Genomic DNA, 20,852 nt, shown 5'->3' with positions numbered 1-20,852 from the left:
TATAGCAGCTGCGGCTAGCGGATTAGCACGCAACTCTCGACCAATCAGACCGATGTTGAAAGAGAAGGATGCTAGAGGCAGGTGATGCTGAGGTCAGATGCTCTAAATCAGTACACCAATACAGAATGCACATAAATTAAATGATATAAAGCTGGAGAATGTGGATTCTATTTTAGATTGTGATAGACCAGATAAATTTTATAATGTAATGCAGTTGGCTAGACCACACAGGGCCTGAGTTATCCACTTTCAAAGACAGTGTTTAGAACACAAAAAAGCACCTTATATTGAGGTGGATCATCGTATGAAAAACAACATAAATAATAATATTTGTCACAAACAGCAGCTTTTTTATGTAACTTCAAAGGGTTTTCTGTAAAAGGATATAAAGATATTGCATTTATTCTACTGTATGTGGGTATGGGGAGACTTAAAATTTGGGTAGGAGGAAATTGTATACAAAAAGGTTATTATTCCTCCCTTCAGTTGGAATAGAATAACTTTTGCATAGATTATGATAGAAACAAATTTACTTTTTTCTCTATTAGCTGACATGTGCTGGAAACAAATAAAATTGTTTGCAGGAGGCTGGAAATCTCATGGCCTGAGCTATACAATTTCAAACTTCAGTTTATATATATAAAAAATCTAAATGCACCTTTTTTACATTTATTTACATTTATTATAAAACAGACAACATATAAAATCAATTTTTATCAATTTCAACAGTGTTTTATGTAATTTCAAAGGGTTTCCTGTAAAATGATACCAAACTTATGTGGGTATGGGAAGCTTTTGAATTTGGATAGGCAAAATGGCAGGCGAAAATCCCGAAAATAGCCCTTGCGCATAAGAGATTAACTTACAATGAAATACATCTTCCTTCAGGTAGACTGAATGTTTCCCTGCCTTGCTAAATGCTGGGCTCATGATAAATAAGTTGCATTTGCCCCAAACTGATTTTTGTGGGCATTTTACTGCAGTGCGAGGACCCTCTTGGAATTGCTCCGTTTCTTATAATATGAGTGTAATCTTCTTCTTCTTCTTCTTCTTCTTCTTCTTCTTCTTCTTCTTCTTCTTCTTCTTCTCCGCAATGAGTCGCATTTTTGAGGGCCTAAACGTGCTCCAAAACTCATGAAACTTTGCACACGCATCAGAACTGGCGAAAATTTACATCTGATATAGGTTTCAGAAGTGGGTGTGGCAAAATGGCTCAATAGCGCCACCTATTAAATTTCAACGGATTGCGCCTCGAGCTACGGTTCATGTATATGCATGAAAATTGGTACACATGTGTAGCACACGATTATCTACAAAAAAGTCTCTTGGTACAAAATCCAAAACCCAACAGGAAGTAAGTTATTTTGAATTTCCTGTATGATTTTTGTGCAGTTTTTGCCATTTCCATGCCTCGTACTTTGACGAACTCCTCCTACAGTTTTAATCGGATTGTCTTCAAATTTGGTGAGGGTCATCATAAGACCTTTGTGATTTTAAATTGCGAAGGTTTTGAGTTTTCGTCAAGGGGTGTGTCCCTAACGGCATGACAAAGTTTGATGTTTCGCCGTGAAACAGGAAGTTGCTGTAACTCAGGCAAGCAATGTCTGATCTGCCCCAAACTTCACATGTGTGATAGGTGTTCTGTCCTGAACAAACACTCCTGACCAAATTCAGTTATAGTCATAGCGCCACCTGCTGGCAACAGGAAGTGACATGGTTAAAACTGTTATGGACTCCTAGGAACATATTAAAAAGTGTCAACAAGTGTTTAAATAGGCTGGAAACATGCTAGAAACATACTTATACATGCTAGCAACACTTAACTAAGGGCTAAAGCATGCTACTAATGCAGTGAATAAAGGAAGTTGCTGTAACTCAGGCCAGCAATGTCCGATCTGCCCCAAACTTCAAACGTTTAACAAGAGTCCTGTCCTGAACACATCAACATGCCCGTATTCGGTTATAGTCATGGGGCCACCTATTGGCAACAGGAAGTGTCTTGTTAAACACTGTTATGGACTCCTTGCAAAAAAATAAAAAAGCATCAACATGTGTTAAATAGGCAGGGAAAATTCTAGAAGCATGCTAAAACATGCTAGCAACACTTAGCTCAGTGTTAAAGCATGCTATTAATGCAGTGAAATAGAACATTACTGTAACTCAAGCATACATTGTCCAATCTGCTTCATACTTCACAAGTTTGATTAGAGTCCTGGCCTGAAGACATCTACATGTTCATATTTGGTTATAGCTATAGCGCCACCTACTGGCAACAGGAAGTGACATGTTTTTCACTGATATGCACTATTAGCAAACAAAAAAGTATGCCATTGTGTGCTAAACATGCTAGAAATATTCCCAAACATGCTAACACCATTAACTAAATGCTAAAGCATGCTATTAATCCTATGAAACAGGAAATTGTTGTAACTCAGGCAAGCAATGTCCGATCTGACCCAAACTTAATACGTTTGATAGGTGTTATTCCCTGAACAAACACCCATTCCCAAAATTAGTTATAGACATAGCGCCACCTGCTTGTAACAGGAAGTGACATGGTTAACACTGTAATGGACTCCTAGGAACATATTAAAAAGTGTCAACAAGTGTTAAATAGGCTGGCAACATGCTAGAAACATACTTATACATGCTAGTAGCACTTAGCTATGTGCTAAAACATGCTACTAATGCCGTAAAAAAGGAAATTGCTGTATCTCAGGCAAGCAATGATCAATCTGCCCCAAACTTCGATCGTTTGACAAGAGTCCTGTCCGGAACACATCAACATGCCCTTATTCGGGTTATAGTCATAGCGCCACCTTCTGGCAACAGGAAGTGTCATGTTTAACACTGTTATGGACTCCTGGCAATATATTAAAAAGTGTCAGGAAGTGTTAAATAGGCTGGCAACATGCTAGAAACATACTAAAACATGCTAGTAGAACTTAGCTAAGTGCTAAAGCATGCTACTAATGCAGTGAAAAAAGGAAGTTGCTGTAACTCAGGCTAGCAATATCCGATCTGCCCCAAACTTCACACATTTCATAAGAGTCCTGTCCTGAGCACATCAACATGCCTGTATTTGATTATAGTCATAGCGCCACCTGATGGCAACAGGAAGTGGCATGTTTAACACTGTTATGGGACTCCTTGCAAATTAATAAAAAGCATCAACATGTGTTAAATAGGCTGGCAAAATTCTAGAAGCATGCTTTAACATGCTAGCAACATTTCGCTCAGTGTTAAAGCATGCTATTAATGCAGTGAAGTAGAACATTACTGTAAATCGTGCATACTATGTCCAATCTGCCTTAAGCTTCACAAGTTTGATTAGAGTCCTGGCTTGAAGATATCTACATGCTCATATTTGGTTATAGTTATAGTGCCACCTACTGACAAGAGGAAGTGGCATGTTTTAATACTTTTATGCACTATTAGCAACACCGTAAAATATGCCATTGTGTGCTAATCATGCTAGAAATATTCTCAAACATGCTAGCAAAACTTACTATGTGCTAAAAGATGCTATTATTACTATGAAACAGGAAGTTATTGTAACTCTTGCATACAATGCCCAATCTGCCCCAAACTTCACACGTTTTTTAAGAGTCCTGGCCTGAACTCATCTTTAGGCCAATATTTATTTATAGTCTTAGTGCCACCTGTTGGCAACAGGAAATTACTTCTTTTACACTAACTTAAACATGCAATGTCTGATCTGCCCGAAACTTTGCATGTTTGGTAAAAGTCCTGGTCTGAAGACATTTACATGACGATATTCAGTTATGATCATAGTGCCACCTGTTGGCAGCAGGAAATGTGGCACAAATATTTACCATTTTAAAAGCATATGGTGCAACGTTCGCTGATCTCCTATGGCCACCGGGTGGTGGTGAGCCCGGTGCGAGGGCCCTTTCATCGCTGCTTGCAGCTTTAATGTAAAATTGGAACGCTGACGGTGAACCTGGGTGCATTTAGCGCGAGTCTTGCTCACTGTTAAACGTGAGCAGCTGGCAGAGGATTCCGCTTGGGCTTAAAGCCTTTTTAGATAGTGCATGTCCATTTTACACTATAACCAGTAGCGGCTGAATTCAGTCCAGCTGGAGGGGGTTGGAGTTTGGGGTAGTTCTGTATAGCTTGTGGGGGTTGAAAAATAAAGGTGTGAATCTCTTGCTCTTTCATATGGACAGTGTCTGATGAGGGTTTCAAACTTGCAGAGCAGGTTTAGATAAAGTGTTTTCATGCCTCGTTGGGTTTTGCTTTTGCAAGTTTTGCAACTGCACAGGCCTAAAGAGTATTACATACAATATAATATGTTTTTGTTTTATATCAGGAGAGATGAGGCGCTTCTGAGAGAGAGACCAAGAAACTGGCGAAAGAGATGCGCATCTGCCAAAGAGACAAAAACTTTTGTTCTTAATGTATAGCCTATAGCCTATGCAGCTTTGTACTATTTTCAGTTTTAATTGTACGCAGCATTGCTGCAGTCGTTTTGGCAATACAAATGTAAAAATATCTAATATTCAAATGTAAAACAATATCTGCAGAATGGAGAAGGGTTGACCATTCTCAAAACATAAAATATAGATTTTATTTCAATTTTCGTTTTTGTGTTTTAGAGGAAAAATCAATATTAAGACATCTTTCCGTTATGGACCGTTCTGAAAGCAGAATTTATACAAATGCGTATAAAATGCTTTAAAAATTTTAACAGAAATGTCTAGAGGGTATTTAATAGGTCTGCCCCCCACGTAAGTTTTTTCTAGTTACTAGTAGACGTTCTTTTGTCATTATTCATCTAATCGCACGTTTATATTAAATGAACACAGTCTAATAAATAATGAGCCTTAGCTAATATATTCCTCGCTCAAGCGCACGCATTAAGTTTGCCACAAAGCACAGGCAGAAGTAGCCTAATAATTGTGAAAAAGGAGATATTTTAATTATTTATTAATAAACTAATCTTTTCTTGTCGGCTGCAAGATGAAATTCATGGTGCTGACTCTCATCTCCACTGGATGCGCATAATCAGGGAGTATTTGCCTTAGTTTTGAATCGGTTCATTTAAAAGAAGACATTTCAAGATTTCTGTAGATATATTTCTCATGCATGTAAGGCACCCCAGTTTTAGGTTATTTCATTATCAGGAAAAAATGGGGAAAAAAGAAAAGAAAAAAAAAATGATCGCGAGGGCACTTCCCTGTCATGCAAGCACATCAATAATTTTCCACACAGACGCTTGAATATGAATAGTTAAAGATCACATTTCTTTTAGGTTACAGTATGGGATCCGCCATTAAAAATAAATCTTCACAAGTCTACAACCAAGACAGATGCAGTTATAACCTGTAAATTAAAGGCTATTTGACATTTTAAAATTATCTAACGGCTGATGCCACTCCAATTCATTGATTTTGATTGTTTTAATAAATCTCTTTTACATTAAATAATAAAGATACAAAGCAGGATAAGTTAGATATTATTGTACAAATAATTATAAAATGCTATAGACTGTGAATAAGATTGCAGTTTTACATTTTGCATATGCATTACAAAGTTAATTATTTTTACATGAAATGATACAAAATAAAACCAAAAGATTTGTAATGAAGAAAAAATATGTAGACAAATAAGAATAAATGTTTTGCGTTGCACTCAGCATCATACGCGCCACGCAAATCTTGCACTCTGATATTTTAAGGAATAGAATACACTCGTGCATTTAAATGCGGCTGCATTTTTTATTTTTTTTTTTAATTAAATTGTATGAAAGCTAGTAAAGAAGGCTCCCTTTAAAATCAATGAAGATGTCAATTAATGAAGCTCTTTTTTACATTGTGTGCACTTGGGTGATTATAATGAGAGAACTTAAGTTTAAACATGAGGACATTTTATTAATCCATCCATTATTTTCAGTTTCAATGATTTAGCTAAACTGTGGCCAGGTTTAATTTATTTGTTTTAGTTTGGCCTAAATAATGGGAGAGAAATTATTCAGTGCCTCACATTTTACTAAAATAATGGAAATAATTTATAAAACAGGCAACAATTTTTTAATCAGTGTACAGACAGATATCTTTTCCCAAGTAGTCATCTGTGAAAATAAATGACCGGTAACGAATAACAAAGTATGTGCATGTTTTATTCTGTTTTATTCGTTCTAAGAAACAAACATAACTTAAGTAGTCTACTAAAGTTTCATCTGTGAATATTAAATATTTTAACTACACTGTTTTTCTTTCATTTTCCTCTGACTGCAGCCATCAAATGTAACACACCAGCGAGGCAAAGCTGACAGCTATTTGCGAAAATGTACTTTGATGCGTTTGTTTGATAACTTGCGGTTAAAGCACCACTCAGCGGTCAAAAGCTGCAAATGCACTTTGCAGACGTGGCGGCGGTGCTCGCGGTGGTAGAAAGCACACTCTGGTTGGCCACCTACTGTATATATATATATATATATATATATGTGTGTGTGTGTGTGTGTGTGTGTGTTTTTCTTCTTCTGGGCTTTGATGAAGGTGAAGGCAGGCTTACTCGGGAGACTCAGGTCTCTTTCGCACTCATCTGGCAGGAGAGGCAGCCATATCAAACCAGCCCCCTCAGGAACAGCCTCCCTGGACCTGCTTGCTGGCTTGGATTCAGTGCCTGGAGTGACAGTCACTTAGAGCAGCACTCTGTCTCTCTCTCACTTGCTTGTCAGCCTTCAAGGTTGATATGGCCCAATAAGGCCTGGATTTTTTGTTGTTTTCTTGCTGTGCCTCCAGAGAAACCTTTTGCAACTAGGGTTATTTGAAGTACGGCTTATTAAAAATTAGGGAGCATGCACCTTCTCAGCTGTTTTTGAGACTGCTCTAAAAGCACTTTTTGTTAAGCTCTCCTGGGAGGTGAGCTGGCACTGGTACTTACTGACTGACGGCTTTTCTTCTGGACTTGATTACAACATGTGCTTTAAACAACACTCCAGCAGACATACATTTATTGCAGGTTGTGAATCTTGTTCTCATTATGGTGAGTAATCATGCTGTGGTACTTGCTGAAACAATATGGTAGCTATGGTTTTAACTCTATATAGTTAACTTAAAGGAGTCATAGGCATATGCATATATATATATATATATATATATATATATATATATATATATATATATACAAGAAACATCTTTGATGAGATTGCATAAGTACAATATTGATAAGAAAGTGATTTTTCTCAGCTTTTTTATCTACTGATTTAGTGATACATATACAAACATACTGGGAAAATATAGATTAGACCACACACTTTTTGATTGAGTTGTAAAACATATTGATATTCTCTTTAGTTACTACCTACCTTTTTTTTGTCCTCAACATTCCATTTTACTCAGAAATATCATAGTACTAAAGTAATTGTGGTTGCTGCTTCAGTTTCACACAGACTTTTTAACTCCACATAAAATAAATGGCACCGTGCTCTGAAAGCATTTGACTGGCTGGTTGGGCTTGTTTGACAATACATTTCATTGTTTCAGCTGTGACACCTTGCTGACCATCAGTCACCCAAATGGTGGAGGTCAGGGCAGTCGAGGACAAAGGCCACCCAAACACTGTTCAGAGCTGTAGATCTTACAGGATGCTCGTGAGGAGTTATAGAGACAAAAGTACATACGTACACAAATATGCGTTCAGCCTTTTCCACAAACAGCTAATTTTAAGATCTCTGCCAAAGCCAACCCTCCAAAGTTATTGAAAAGCAATGTAATAGAACTCTTATGACTGTGTGCTAGGTCAGTAAGCTTACGTCTCTGATAATTTGACTTTATGACATGGTAAATTTAGTTTAGGTGTAGAGGTCGACCAATGGTGGATTTTACAGATAATGATAACACGATTGGACTATGCTTGCGCAGAAGCATTCCAGTGCATTTGTTATTATTTACATCCTTGAAATGGTCTAAAATTGGTAAATCAACTGATTGTTTTGATGTCAGTATCCATTTTAAAAACTATCATAACACTCCAGGTAAAAAAGTTCTGAACAGATACACTTTTATAATGTAAAAATGTATTAGTAAATAATACAATTAACAATCCAACAGTGACCAGTAAATCTAATATGATTTTTGTGATGCGGAAAACACAGAATGGTTTGTAGAATCCAGTCATAAAAATGGAAAATACCGTGAAATGTCACGGAATATGCAACATTTTGGATAAATAAATTAAAAGTATGTCAGTACACTTGAATCAAATGCGATGTGGACTAGTGTCTGTGAATATTAAGCAGCAAAAATACAATATATGAATTCTGCACGTTCTCCGTGTCTGTGCAGTCAGGCACGGACTGGCCAATTCCCAGTGGCCTGGCAGCCGAATTGACATGCTTTTTAAAAAATATTATTATATAATTGCCTGCCGAATGTATTAACACGATGATTTCTGAATTCACCATTCGATAATAAATCTGTAATAAACCATGAATCAGTTACTGGCAATCCTAAGATTCGGGACTCCGACAAACGGTTTTGATCAGAGTAATCAATGCAAGAGATTTCAGAATGGAGTGAAAGTGCACAGGTAGAGCAGAGAAGCAAAACTACTGTTCAGGACTTCAAGTGCAGGTCAGTTTAATCTGTAAATAGGCTGTAGTTTTGTCTTTGTTTACCTAGTTAAGCAGTAGCAGCCTCTTGCTCATCAGTCATCACTCAAAATAGGCCTACTGTATAGCTTCTAAAGGACATCAATATTAGACTATCTATTGTAAAGTTACAGTAGTAGGCTAATTTAGCAGACTAATAATCATGTCATTTAATAATAGGTTTATGGGAAGCTAGGGCAGATGACAACACAACCCTTACGGAAATTAACAATGATTTTACTATAAATCCAAATACAATTATTACTATTGTTAAACCATGGTAACCACAAAAAGAGAAAAATATGACTCGTTCAGTATAGGATTTTCTATAATTATATTGTAAATTTACAAATTACAATTTGTAATGACATAGTTATTATCAGTGTTGGGGAGTAATCAGTTACAGTTACTATGAAAAAATGTGTAAATAAATTACAGTTACTTATGAAAATGTTAACGATTACAAAGGGGATTACATTTGAATATTTACACAAATTGCACTGACTATTCTGAGACATACGGCCCTATAATTTCCGCGATGCGGAAAATACAGTCTGGTTTGTAGAATCCAGTCATAAAAACGGAATTCCTATAGCCTAACACGGACGAAATATGCCACATTTTGGACGAATAAATTGAAAGAAGGTCAGTACACTTGAATCAAAACATGATAGGGACTAGTGTCTATGAATATTAAGCCACAAAAAGACAATATATGAATCTTGCACGTTCTGCGCGTTTGTGGATCAGGCGCGGACTGGCCATTGGGAGAACCGGGACAATTCCTGGTGGCCTGGCAGCCGATTTGGCCCACTATTTTAATATTATCATTGTATAATTGCCTGCCAAATGTACCAAGGCGATTATTTCCGAATCTGCCATTCGATAATTAAATCTTTAATAAATCAGGAATAGGTTAGTTGTGACTGGCAATGCTTCGGCTCATACACTCTCCGCACCACCGTCAAACGGTTTGGATCAGAGTAATCAATGCGAGAGAGAGAATGGAGTGGACTTCATCTGTAAATATGCTATTGTAGTTTTGTCTTTGTTTACTTAGTTAAGCAGCAGTAGCCCATTGCTTGCCATCACTCAAAATACTGTATAAAGGACATCATTATCTATTGTAATGTTACTGTGTTAATTTAGCTAAATAAACATAATTAATCAGCTTTCCATTTCTTTTTATAGTGAGCTAGGGCAGACAACAACACAACCCTTATGAAAATGAACATGATTTTACTATAAATCCAAAGACAATGGGTACTATTGTTAAACCATGGTAACACAAATTAAAAATTAATTTACAAATTAATTTATTTAAAAAAAGTACAAATGGTAATCCATTTGTCAAAGAAAAAAAAAAAAACATGGTTACTGTACTTTTACTATAAAAAAAGCTTGGGCAATTTTTGTAAGGGAAAAACATGACTCATGTTCAGTATTAGGGTTTTTCTATAAAGATATTGTAGTGATGCACTAATTTTGACATGTAGGCAATTTAGACAGTATAGTTTTGTTAAATCTTGAGTATTAAAGTCATGATAGAGATAGATATCAGGGCAAAATAAAGAGACTGGAAAGAAAAATGGAAGTGAAGGTGCAGTTCAGGAGAGAACTTTTAATTATTTTGCATGTCCCCAACCTAAGGATTTAAACCTTTTTTAGGGTAAGATTTTCTGGCCTTATTTTTTTTCCCAGTCCGCCCCTCGTGGAAATTAATGGCGCAGACATGCTGTTTCATTTACTACACATAGGCCTACTGAAGCTAGAAGTTTTATCAGCCTCTGCTGCCTCAATATATGAGTACATGAACACATAAACATAATCTCTAGAACTGCTCTGAGTGACTTCAAGAGCATTTGACTTATTTTGAGAAAACTATCGTCATCGATGTATATGCTTTTATTTATTATTTTTTAATTAAATATTTTTTTCCCAAACCATTGTTAGATGCAGTGTTTCCTGTAGTTATGCAAATATTTGGTTTCAAAAACAGTATCAGTAAACAATTTCTTATGATTTTAAATCTGCATTGAACTTCAGATCAATCTCAAAGTAAAAGGCAGTACTAAAGTCTGATTTTGTGGTAGATGTGTTCAAATTTGTCATCTTAATTCAAATGGTGAAGGCTGACAGTGTTGAGCAATACTGTAAGGTTAACCCTGCATGGTGTAAGTAATCAAAAGTAATCAGTTACATTACTTTAATAAAGTAATTGAAAAAGTTACACTTCTATTACATTTTAAATAGGTTACAGATTACAAGTTACCCTATTGCATTTCCAAAGTAACCTTCCCAACACTGGTTATTATTGTATTTTGACATGTAGTTAATTTAGAAAGTATAGTTTAGTTAAATCTTGAGTAGCCTATTAAAGTAATGTGAGAGACAGTGAGATATCAGGGCAAAATAAAGAGACTGAGAAGTAAAAGGGAAGTGTTCAGGAGAGAACTTATTTTGCATGTCCCCAGCCCAATTGGAGGAGGGGGGAGGGTGGGTGCAGATCAGGGGACACAGGAGGCCATGGCGGAGATGAAGGAGACGATGGAGAGCTGGACGGCACCAACGGAGATGAAGGAGAGCTTTCTGGAATGAATTCTGGGGTTAGGATTGGGGGTAGCACCATGTCCGTGAGCATGGAGAGGCACGCTGGAACAGACTCTAGCACTGGTGCTCTGGAAGAACACTTCCTCCTCTTTAACCTCTTTCTTTGGGCTGAGTCTGGAAAGCGTGAAGCAGTCGGCAGGCTTGAGAGAGTGGTGGCCGGCGGGCTTGACAAAGGTGTGGACGGCAGGCTTGCGGCAACCACATGTGATGACCGTGGGCTGGACTCCTCTTGGTCCCCGGTGAGAGCTGATCCGGTGATCCACAGTGTGAAGTTGATGTAGCTCTTCAGTGACCAGCACGGATCAGCGCGACACATTAAGAAGCGGATGTCATTCTCCAGCCTGCACCAGAATCCCTCCATTAAGATGAGGTCGTCACATGAGGCGAGATGGTCCACAAACTCCAGCACATACTCCTCCAGGTCTCGTCCATTTTGCAAAATAAACATAAGCCCCTTTCACACTGCACGTTGGACCCGGAAAATTGCCGAAACATTGCCGGGTCGCCTTCTGTGTGAATGCAAACACGTCCCGGGATTGATTCCGGGATCGATCCCCGGTTGCGGACCTAGTAACATTGCCGGGTTTTGTCCCGGAACGAGCTCTGTGTGAACAAAAGCCAGAACTAATGCCGTAAAGGGTGTGTCGCACGTTATCGCGTGACTCTTTTACCAGGTGTTTTGAAGGAAGATCAGCATTCTCGAAAAAAAAAAAATAAAAAATGTGCAAACTGTAATGAAGCAGAGATCAGTTAGTTCCTCACTTTCCGCGCTGACGCTGAGATCGTTCACCAGCTTAAGTGAAAGTTAACGTGCCTAGCGTTTTCAACTCATACATTACACGTAACATACTGATGTCACGTGTCTTTAAGGGACCTTTACCGGTTATGTGTGAACGCACGCACATATTCCAGGTAATCACTGGCAGTGTGAAAGGGGCAAAATCTAGCGACCCGGGAATAATTGCCGGGACACATTACCCGTGTATTTTCCGGAATCCCAGTGTGAAAGGGGCTATAGAAGCCCCTGAAGGGCTAGTACCACTGCCCATCAAGGCTACGTTAATTAAGGCCAGTTTAAGCTTCATCCTCTTTGGGTCGGTTATTTTGTTACAGTCTTTAAAGGAAGGTGAAGAAGACGGGGATAATCCACAACGAAAAGTCTTTAATTATAATTCACACGAAATGCAGGAAATGACTCAGGGTAGCCGTAAAACATGTAACACGAAACAATAAGCGACAAACTACTAAACAGGAAGAGGACTTTAAATAAGGCAGCTGACGAGGGGAAAACAGGTGGAGGGAGTTAATTAATAATGACTAATGAGCAAATTAACTAAAGAGCTAAACCAAACAGGAACAAAACCATATAAGAAAAAAAAGGAACAGGCAGACGTACCAGAAAAACACAATACTAGAGTCAATACTCCGAACATTAACTTGTAATCTGTAACCAATTACATTTCCAAAGTAACCTTCCCAACACTGGTCATGCTTAAATATGGCCATATTTAAATATCTATACAAATGACATAGCACTGAAATTAGATACATGTGTTTTGTGTGTATATTCTCATACTTTAGTTGATTCTATTTTAGAACATTGGCAATTATCTGATGAAAATAACTAAATATGTATGACAGTGAGAATAAAAAAAACAACTGAAATCGAATACATTTCTGATTTATGTTTCTGTCAGCTGGATGAACATATAATTTTGCTTTCTCACATCACTAGCCTTAATGCATAAAAGTGACCATGCAGCTGGATATAAGCTTATGCAAATAGATGGTAACGTTTGTGACATTCAACATTTGGGTCGGATTTGCGCTCTTTTTTTTTTTTTTTGGTCACATAGTTTTAAATGCTCGAGTCACTACTAATATAAGCGTCCTCTCAGCCTTTACAACAAACATGTTGCTGTTTACCATTAATGCAGCATCTTGTCAAAAAAAAAAAAAAATCCTTATTACACAAAACACATACGGTAATGGCCTTACATACTGTATAAATACTAGGACTGTCACAATATCAGATTTTTCACTTCATGATTATAATGGGCAAAATAATTTACAATAACAATATATTGCAATATCTGTAAGGAACAGCGCATGCATGTTCTAAGTCAGAACCCTGGCTCCTATATCAGCAGTGTCCTTGTACTTTCATGAATGACTGCGGAGGCTGACTGGAAGAGAAGAAATTGTTTTACAGTAAAAAAGCAAACTTGAAAGAAAAAAAAATGCAAGAGAACGCAAAGAGATCTTTGCGAGAGAATGCAAATGTTTTGTGAGTGAATGCTAAGTTTCTCAGGGGGAGTTTTGCTAAAAAAAAAAAAAAAAAAAAATTGATGAATTCAGGAAAGAACAATACTTGTGTGCATTTCTCAGACACAATACAGAGTTTAAATAATTCAAGTGAAGAACTTTATTAAAAAATAAATAAATAAATAAATAAATAAAATGCCCTGCAAGAGCTGGCACCTACAGGATTTTGCTGTAGATGAAGTGCATTGACCTCCATGTGTGGATCTCCATGTCATGTCAAATCAAATCCATCGCGTTTGTTATTGCTGTTTGGGTTATTGGGTGGAGGATGTCTGAAGGGGAATTGTGGGTATTGCCACTGACCTCTTAAGACTACAGGTGATAACTCTGTACACACATATATGCACACTCATTTTGGCAGATAAAAATGGATGACATTCTTCTGTAGTATTTTTACAAAGTTTTGTGTTTTATAATTTTTATTTTTTATTTTTGCGTTACATGAAGAGAAGGTAACAAAATGCCATATTTGAATCAGACACATTTGTATTGACGAGTATGGGTTTGTGAACTCTGCAGATAATCGATGAGGAAGACACACAGTTTATGACAAACTGTCCTCCAGCAGTGACAGAAAGCACCCCACGCAGGAGGACCAGGATACAGGTGTTCTGGACAGCGCCCCCATCAGGCAGTGGCTGTGTACTGTTGAAGTAAGTGTCATAACTATCCTCACCTCACAGTTCTAACCTGGGTGGTATTTTAGGGGGAACCCATGGATCTATGATTATCATAGTAATAGAACAAATAGCTTTTCTTCAAAACAATTTTCAAATTGTTGATCACTTGGTATCATAGATCATCTTGGTATCATGGTATCATCTTGGAGGACCTCACTGCAGTCTTCCAAATTAAACACACCTGACTCAACTCATCAGCTCATTAGAATAAACTAAATATGTGCGGCTGATATTTGAAATGTGCAGTGTTGGGCATCCTCCAAGACTAAGCCTGCAGTTTTCCGTGTAGCATTGAATGGATGTTTGGCTGATTTTTTAATGCAAATCTGGCAACCTCAGGACCTTCCCCGCTAAACTAAACATCTGCACTACTGCACAGCGTGATCTAAAAAGGCAAATTAGATAATAAAAGACAGAAAAGGCACATGTTTATAGTGTGGTGTGATCATCTGTGTGTTCACCACATTGATTTTAAAGAGACAACTGTATGTGATGCCTTACGTAGGCCAAGTACTACAATCAAAGATCATAGAAGATAATTATCATAATACAGTAAATAAAAATTCCCTACACCCTGATCCACATGACAAAGAAAATGTATAGTTTTTATTCTGTGTGAACTCGCATGTGTATGAGTTAACTCATTCAAGCTCTTTGGAAAATGAATCACATTTTTACTATAGTAACTAGTTCAACTATGCTATTTGCAGTAAAATCACAGTTTTCACAAATTTACTATTCTCTCACTATACTGCCATGCAAACGCAAAAGACCGTAACTTTGATTTTTGTGAAAATGAGTTATTGATATTTTTGGACCATTAAGACATCCTTTATCATGTGTATAAGTATCTTGAGTCAATTTCATTGTTTTTCCAAGAAAATAATAGGTCATCTCAACCGTAACTTTGAAAAGCCCCGGAGAAACCAGGGAAGAGCACTTTTTTTGGAATGCTAAAATTCTTTTTGTTTGGAAATTCGCTTTGTTTGGAATGCTAAAATTGCTAAAATTGCTAAAAATGCTAAAATGCTAAAATTGAGTTGCAGCATTCTGACTTTGTTTAGCCGCGCGTCAATATGAAGTTACGGTGCTGGTTTGGAGTTATACGGTGTTCTGCCTTTGTTTTACTGCCCATTAATGTCTGCCGCATTTTAATTACGGTGTAGACAAACGAATTAGATAGATCGCGATCTACCAAACAGCTCCATATAACAAAGCACTGTAAAAACTAGATACCTTGGCAGCAATTAGTAATTGTGAATAACCTTTAAAGATTTTTTTTTCTTTTTGTAATGCAGATTATTCATCAGGCTGTCACTTCTAGTTGACTGCATGTGGACTCGAATGCCGTAGCTAGCATGATCAATCATAAAATCAGTAGCCTACTAACAGTTTTCAATTAAATCCATATCCTACCTTTACTTGTAACCCGATAAAATCAATCCATGGCAATGAACATCATCGGAGATGTTTAATCCACAAGCATTCTGAGCATTATTCCCATTTGTTGGCGTTCACATCAATCCACAAGTCATTCTTAGGCATGCCGGCTCCAGACATGGGCAGGGGTGGGCTGAGCCCACCCAAATGACTGTCTTGCCCACCCAATCAGAATTAGATAAAGATTATGTTAATTTTTTGTGTGGATAGATTAAAACTAATCTGAAGCCGACTGTATTTTGAGAAGTTCAGAATAGTTTAAAATAACTCCAGAAAATTGCAGCATATTTATTTTATTAGCTGAATGTATGGCGCGCTGAATTCACATGGAGGCTTCAGTCTGTTGTAGAAAAGCAGAGGGTGACATGAGCGAAAACAGGCAGAAATATTTGCGTGCTATCATGGGGAGTTTGCGAGTTATGAGAAGTTTAATACACAAATATGTATCAGACTACCACTGAAATTACCTGAGCAGTTTTAATGTTCTAAAAAATTTTAAAAAATAAAATAATTTACTAATGTGTGTTCATTGCATGTCAAGGCAAGAGCATAGCCTTTATAAGCGTCTAAAATGCACAGGCTATACAGTTGAAAGCTTACCCCTTTTGACTTGCTGTTAATGTTGAATGTAAGAATTACTTATGATAGCAACAGTATTATCCAGCGTCTGTATTATCCAGTGATGCAAACTATTCGACTTTCTTTCTTTTTTTTTCTTTCTTCCTTTTTTAAATTTGTTTTTTTTTTTTTGTCAAATTCCGCCATTTTGAATTGATAGTTGGGCTGTCATTTACATGATTCGTGTAATTCATAATTACTGTGACGACAATAGCGTTTTTCTGTCTTGCGCTTTCAAGATATTAAGAATACAACTAAAATTGATGACAAGCCCAAATATTTATGCAAAATAATAAAATCAATTAAATATATGTGTGTTGTATATAAAGATACTATGAATGTTTTAAACTGGCTTTGTCCTTAGAACAATGAGAAACAAGTTGAAAACCTCCAGCAAACACCAATGAGGGAACAAACGTTTTTACCTTTGGTTGAAGCCTATACATCATAAACAAGATATTTTTGTTAAACTTTATTCTTCTGATTTCTTGTCCTTTATACTTGTAAATCATGTTAAGCATTGTTCCACGATGTTGGTTGCATCCATAGAAGGAAACATATTTTTATCTTCCTTTTATTAACTCTGAGTCAATAGAATTGCTTTTGTAATCAGTCTTAGACTGCGTTGACACTCTTAGTCAATCCACACAGAATTAGACAGTGCGGATCATCGGTGGACGTTAATGACAGGGTACAGGTATGTAGGCAGGAAGTTGACAGAACATGGAGAGATTATGACTGTTCCATGATTCACTTGTTTTTCAGATGGAATACTAATCTAAAAATAAGTTGTCTCATAACATTATATACTGTAGCTTGCTGTCTGTAATGGAGGGGCTTGAGACTAAGTTTCAGCTCAAAGTTCCTCCTGTGGACATAAACTATGGAAAGGAAACAAAAAGTGTGTGTGTGTGTTTCAGTGGTTGGCAAATAAAAAATGCAGTATGAGAAAAGACAGGCGGTGTGCAGAGGACATGAAAAAGTGCAATATCAAAAAATGTAAGACATGGAAGCATCAAACCAGCATGAGCGATGGAGAGGGTGCGCTTGAGGCAGACAGGAGACAGAGAGGTGGGGGGCAGGGTAGAAGAGGTGGAGAGTGGGTAATGAGTAGAGATCCATGGCGAGGTTGCTGAACTTAGAGCTTTTCCGTGAGTGAATTCTAGAGGGGATGCTGAGAGCAGAAATGCTCCATGAAATCAAAACTTTCTCTTTCTCCTATTTACTCCAAACAATCTTGCAAGTCAAAGCAAAAGACTGAAAAACTAGCTTGACATTGCAAAATTTAAAGAGAGCAAGAAACTTACTGTGGTGTGTCAAATTGTTTCTTCATGCCCTCCAGACCTCCCCTGCAGCTGAGATCTCATGATTAAAAACTTGATCTAATGAAGAGACAAGTAAACTTGCAGTGCCGCTGGGTAAAGAGTCACCTGTTTATGACATTTGCCTCTCTGGAATGCTTGATTCATGGCTGTGGACAAAAACATTTTTGTATAATGATTGCTAAGCTGTATGACTGACCATTGAAATTAATAAAACCATGAAATCAATCAACATGATTCTACATAAATATATAAATATCTTCACTGTCTTTCAGATATATATAAGCACTGACATCATCAATAATGATTAAAAATGACAAACAGGTGCTTACAGTGATTCCTGATTCATAAAAGCAAGTGAAACCATATTTTTAGTTTGTCTTTGCAAAATGTCACATTAGTAAACTGTGGCATACTGCAGAAGTAAAATGGGTTCCAAATGTTGTGTTATGATGATCTTAAGGGTTTTTTTACACACTTTTGCTTGGTCTGAACCAGAGTTCGATTGCTTCCCCTTTGGTTTTGTTTTCAAAGCATCATCATAGAAACACATTTGCGTCTATCTGCTAAAAATGCACTGCAAATTTTCCAAAGAATGCAGGACTTAATTTCTGCTGGAGGCGAACAGAAATGAGGTATACATTTATCTCTCTGCTTGCAGTGCATCAGCCCCGATGGTTAAGAAAGTAGAAGTACACACATACACGTATACACACACACACACACACACACACACACACACACACACACACACACACACACACACACACACACACACACACACACACACACACACAGACATAAACTGGTTTCATTGGTATTGGCGGTATGGTGCTTCACATCGTGTGTGGTTGCACACATCAGGCTGCACTACCCCTTGTTTGTGTTGCAGGCGGCCATCTCCCCCTGTGTGCTTCAGCGTGCTAAAAGAGCATGGTTGTGTCTTCTTTAAATACAACGTTGCGTCTGGCAAACTCGACTTTGCGTCTTGCTACAGACAGCGTATCATCTGTGCGTTTCTGGATGCAGTTGTTACCTGGAGTTGGATGTAGCAAAGTTTGTAGGTTGGGAAGAAGGAAAGGAGAAACACTTTGATAATAAAATAAACAAACACAAAATGAAAGTAAAGCAAAAAAAGTGGGTGCATGGCTACCCAAATCATCTCGCTGCCTCCTGCAAACCATCAGACTCGGCTATGCGATACATTTCAGTGTTGGCGGACGATGCTCCTGTCTTGCGTGTGGAGATCGCAGTCCTAGTGGTGAAGGATGCGACAGAGCCAGTCCCTCCAGTCGATATAAAGACGGGGTTTTATGGCACCTACTTCATTGTACTCAATAAAGGTGACCAATGTTGGACCTGCATGTCTTGATCCGGGTTCTTCACCGGTTACTGTTCAAGATGTTTATGCAGAAACGCATCTTCAGGTGCATCCATCCCCAAGATTGGTTTGCAGTGATAGACCTGAAGGACGCGTACTTTCATTCATCGATCTTTCCACACCACAGACCATTGCTGCAGTTTGCGTTCGAAGGATGAGCATATCGGTACAAGGTCCTGCTGTCCCTGTCACCCTGTGTCTTCATGAAAGTTGAGGAGGCAGCCCTTGTTCCCCTGAGAGAGCAGGGCATTCACATTCTCAACTACCTCGATGACTGGCTCATACTAGCTCAGTCTCAGCATCAGTTGTGTGAACACAGTGACTTGGTGCACCTTAGCCGGTCAGGCCTTTGGGTCATCTGGGAAAAGAACAAACTCTCCTCGACGCAGAGGATCTCTTTTCTCAGTATGGAGTTGGATTCGGTCGAACAGACAGAACACCTCACGCAGGAACGTGCTCAGTCGGTGTTGAACTGCCTGAATACGTTCAAGAGCAGGATGGCGGTCCCACTAAAACAGTTTCAGAATCTACTGGGGCATATGGCAGCTGCGGTCATATGAGACCGCTTCAACACTGGCTCCATGGCCAAGTCCTGAGGTGGGCGTGGCAGTGTGGCACTTAGCAGGTACAAGTCACACCAGGTCCGAACGGACAACACTGCGACCATTGCGTATATCAACCAACAAGGTGGTCTACGCTCCCGTCGCATGTCTCAACACCTCCTTCTCTGGAGTCAGAAGCATCTGAAGTTGCTTTGTGCCATTTACATTCTGGGTCTGCTCAACCATGCAGGTGACGAGCTGTCATGAGCTGCGCTCCCCAGAGAGTGGAAACTCTTTCCCCAGACAGTCCAGCTGTTTTGGAGACGTTTCGGAGCTGCTCAGGTAGACCTGTTTGCCTCTCCAGAGACCTCTCACTGGAAGTTGTTTTACTCCCTGACCGAGGGGAACACTTGGCATGGATTCACTGGCACACAGCTGGCCATGGGGCCTCCACAAGTATGCTTTCCCTCAGTGAGGCTTCTTGCACAGACACTGTGCAAGATCAGGGAGGACGAGGAGCGAAAAAAGTTAAGCACGCTTTGACATTTGCCTTCACTTCGCCTGATATAATGATCTTTGTGCAATTTGAGTAGGTCACCATTTCAAACTGGAAGTAGCATTTGTCTCCATGTGTTTACCGTAATCCGATTTCAAAGGGATGGTCTCTGATTTTGTAACTGCAAACATAAGCACAAAATAAAATGTCATTAAATAAAATAATGAAAATGAAGAAAGTTTTAGAGCGAACACATCTTGCTGATAAGCAAGATACGTCAACATATATCTTTATTTGCTTTCCATTTAATATCAGTTGCAGGCTATGTGAAACAAACTGAATTTGTGATTTTTTCTTTCCTATGGGTAATATTACAATAAAAATATGACCGTGGAGAGTCTGTAAAATCAGCTAATGCCCTTACTAAGCTCGGACTCTTGCACAAACAACATTAATAAAAGCAATTTCTGTTCAAGCTGTTCTCAAGCGCCAATTTTTCCCTTATAAATGTGTGAAGGAAAAGCAAGGTGAAGCATCAAATTAAATATAGATGTTTTTTAGGCAAGTGGAGGCTCATTATAGACCTTGCTCTACAAGTAATTTTGGCTAATTATCCAGTTTAACGGCCACAAGGTTAAATAATTACAGTATAATTATATGCCACCATTTTTCCAGGTTTCCAGTATATATATATATATATGTATATATATATATGTGTGTGTGTGTGTGTGTGTGTGTGTAACCTGCATACAGTCTTTCAGTGGCACAAATGGTTTTCTGGGTTGATGCGGGCCCTCAAATTTGCATTATGTAGCCTTGAG

The 20,852-nt window shown here is 38.2% G+C and overlaps 1 protein-coding gene across 1 annotated transcript in view; it reads left to right on the top strand.

Annotated features, from left to right (window-relative positions):
* Nucleotides 1–20,852, top strand: part of LOC109072375 (spondin-1-like) — a 58,386-nt gene that overhangs the window by 21,672 nt on the left and 15,862 nt on the right. Inside the window, exon 3 of the mRNA XM_042755677.1 lies at nt 14,072–14,205. Coding sequence (XP_042611611.1) covers nt 14,072–14,205 — 134 coding nt within the window. The remainder of the gene's footprint in view (nt 1–14,071; nt 14,206–20,852) is intronic.

Source organism: Cyprinus carpio, unplaced genomic scaffold (assembly GCF_018340385.1).
Source record: "Cyprinus carpio isolate SPL01 unplaced genomic scaffold, ASM1834038v1 S000006741, whole genome shotgun sequence".
Lineage (NCBI taxonomy): Eukaryota > Metazoa > Chordata > Actinopteri > Cypriniformes > Cyprinidae > Cyprinus > Cyprinus carpio.
This window is presented reverse-complemented; position numbering and strand designations above follow the sequence as displayed.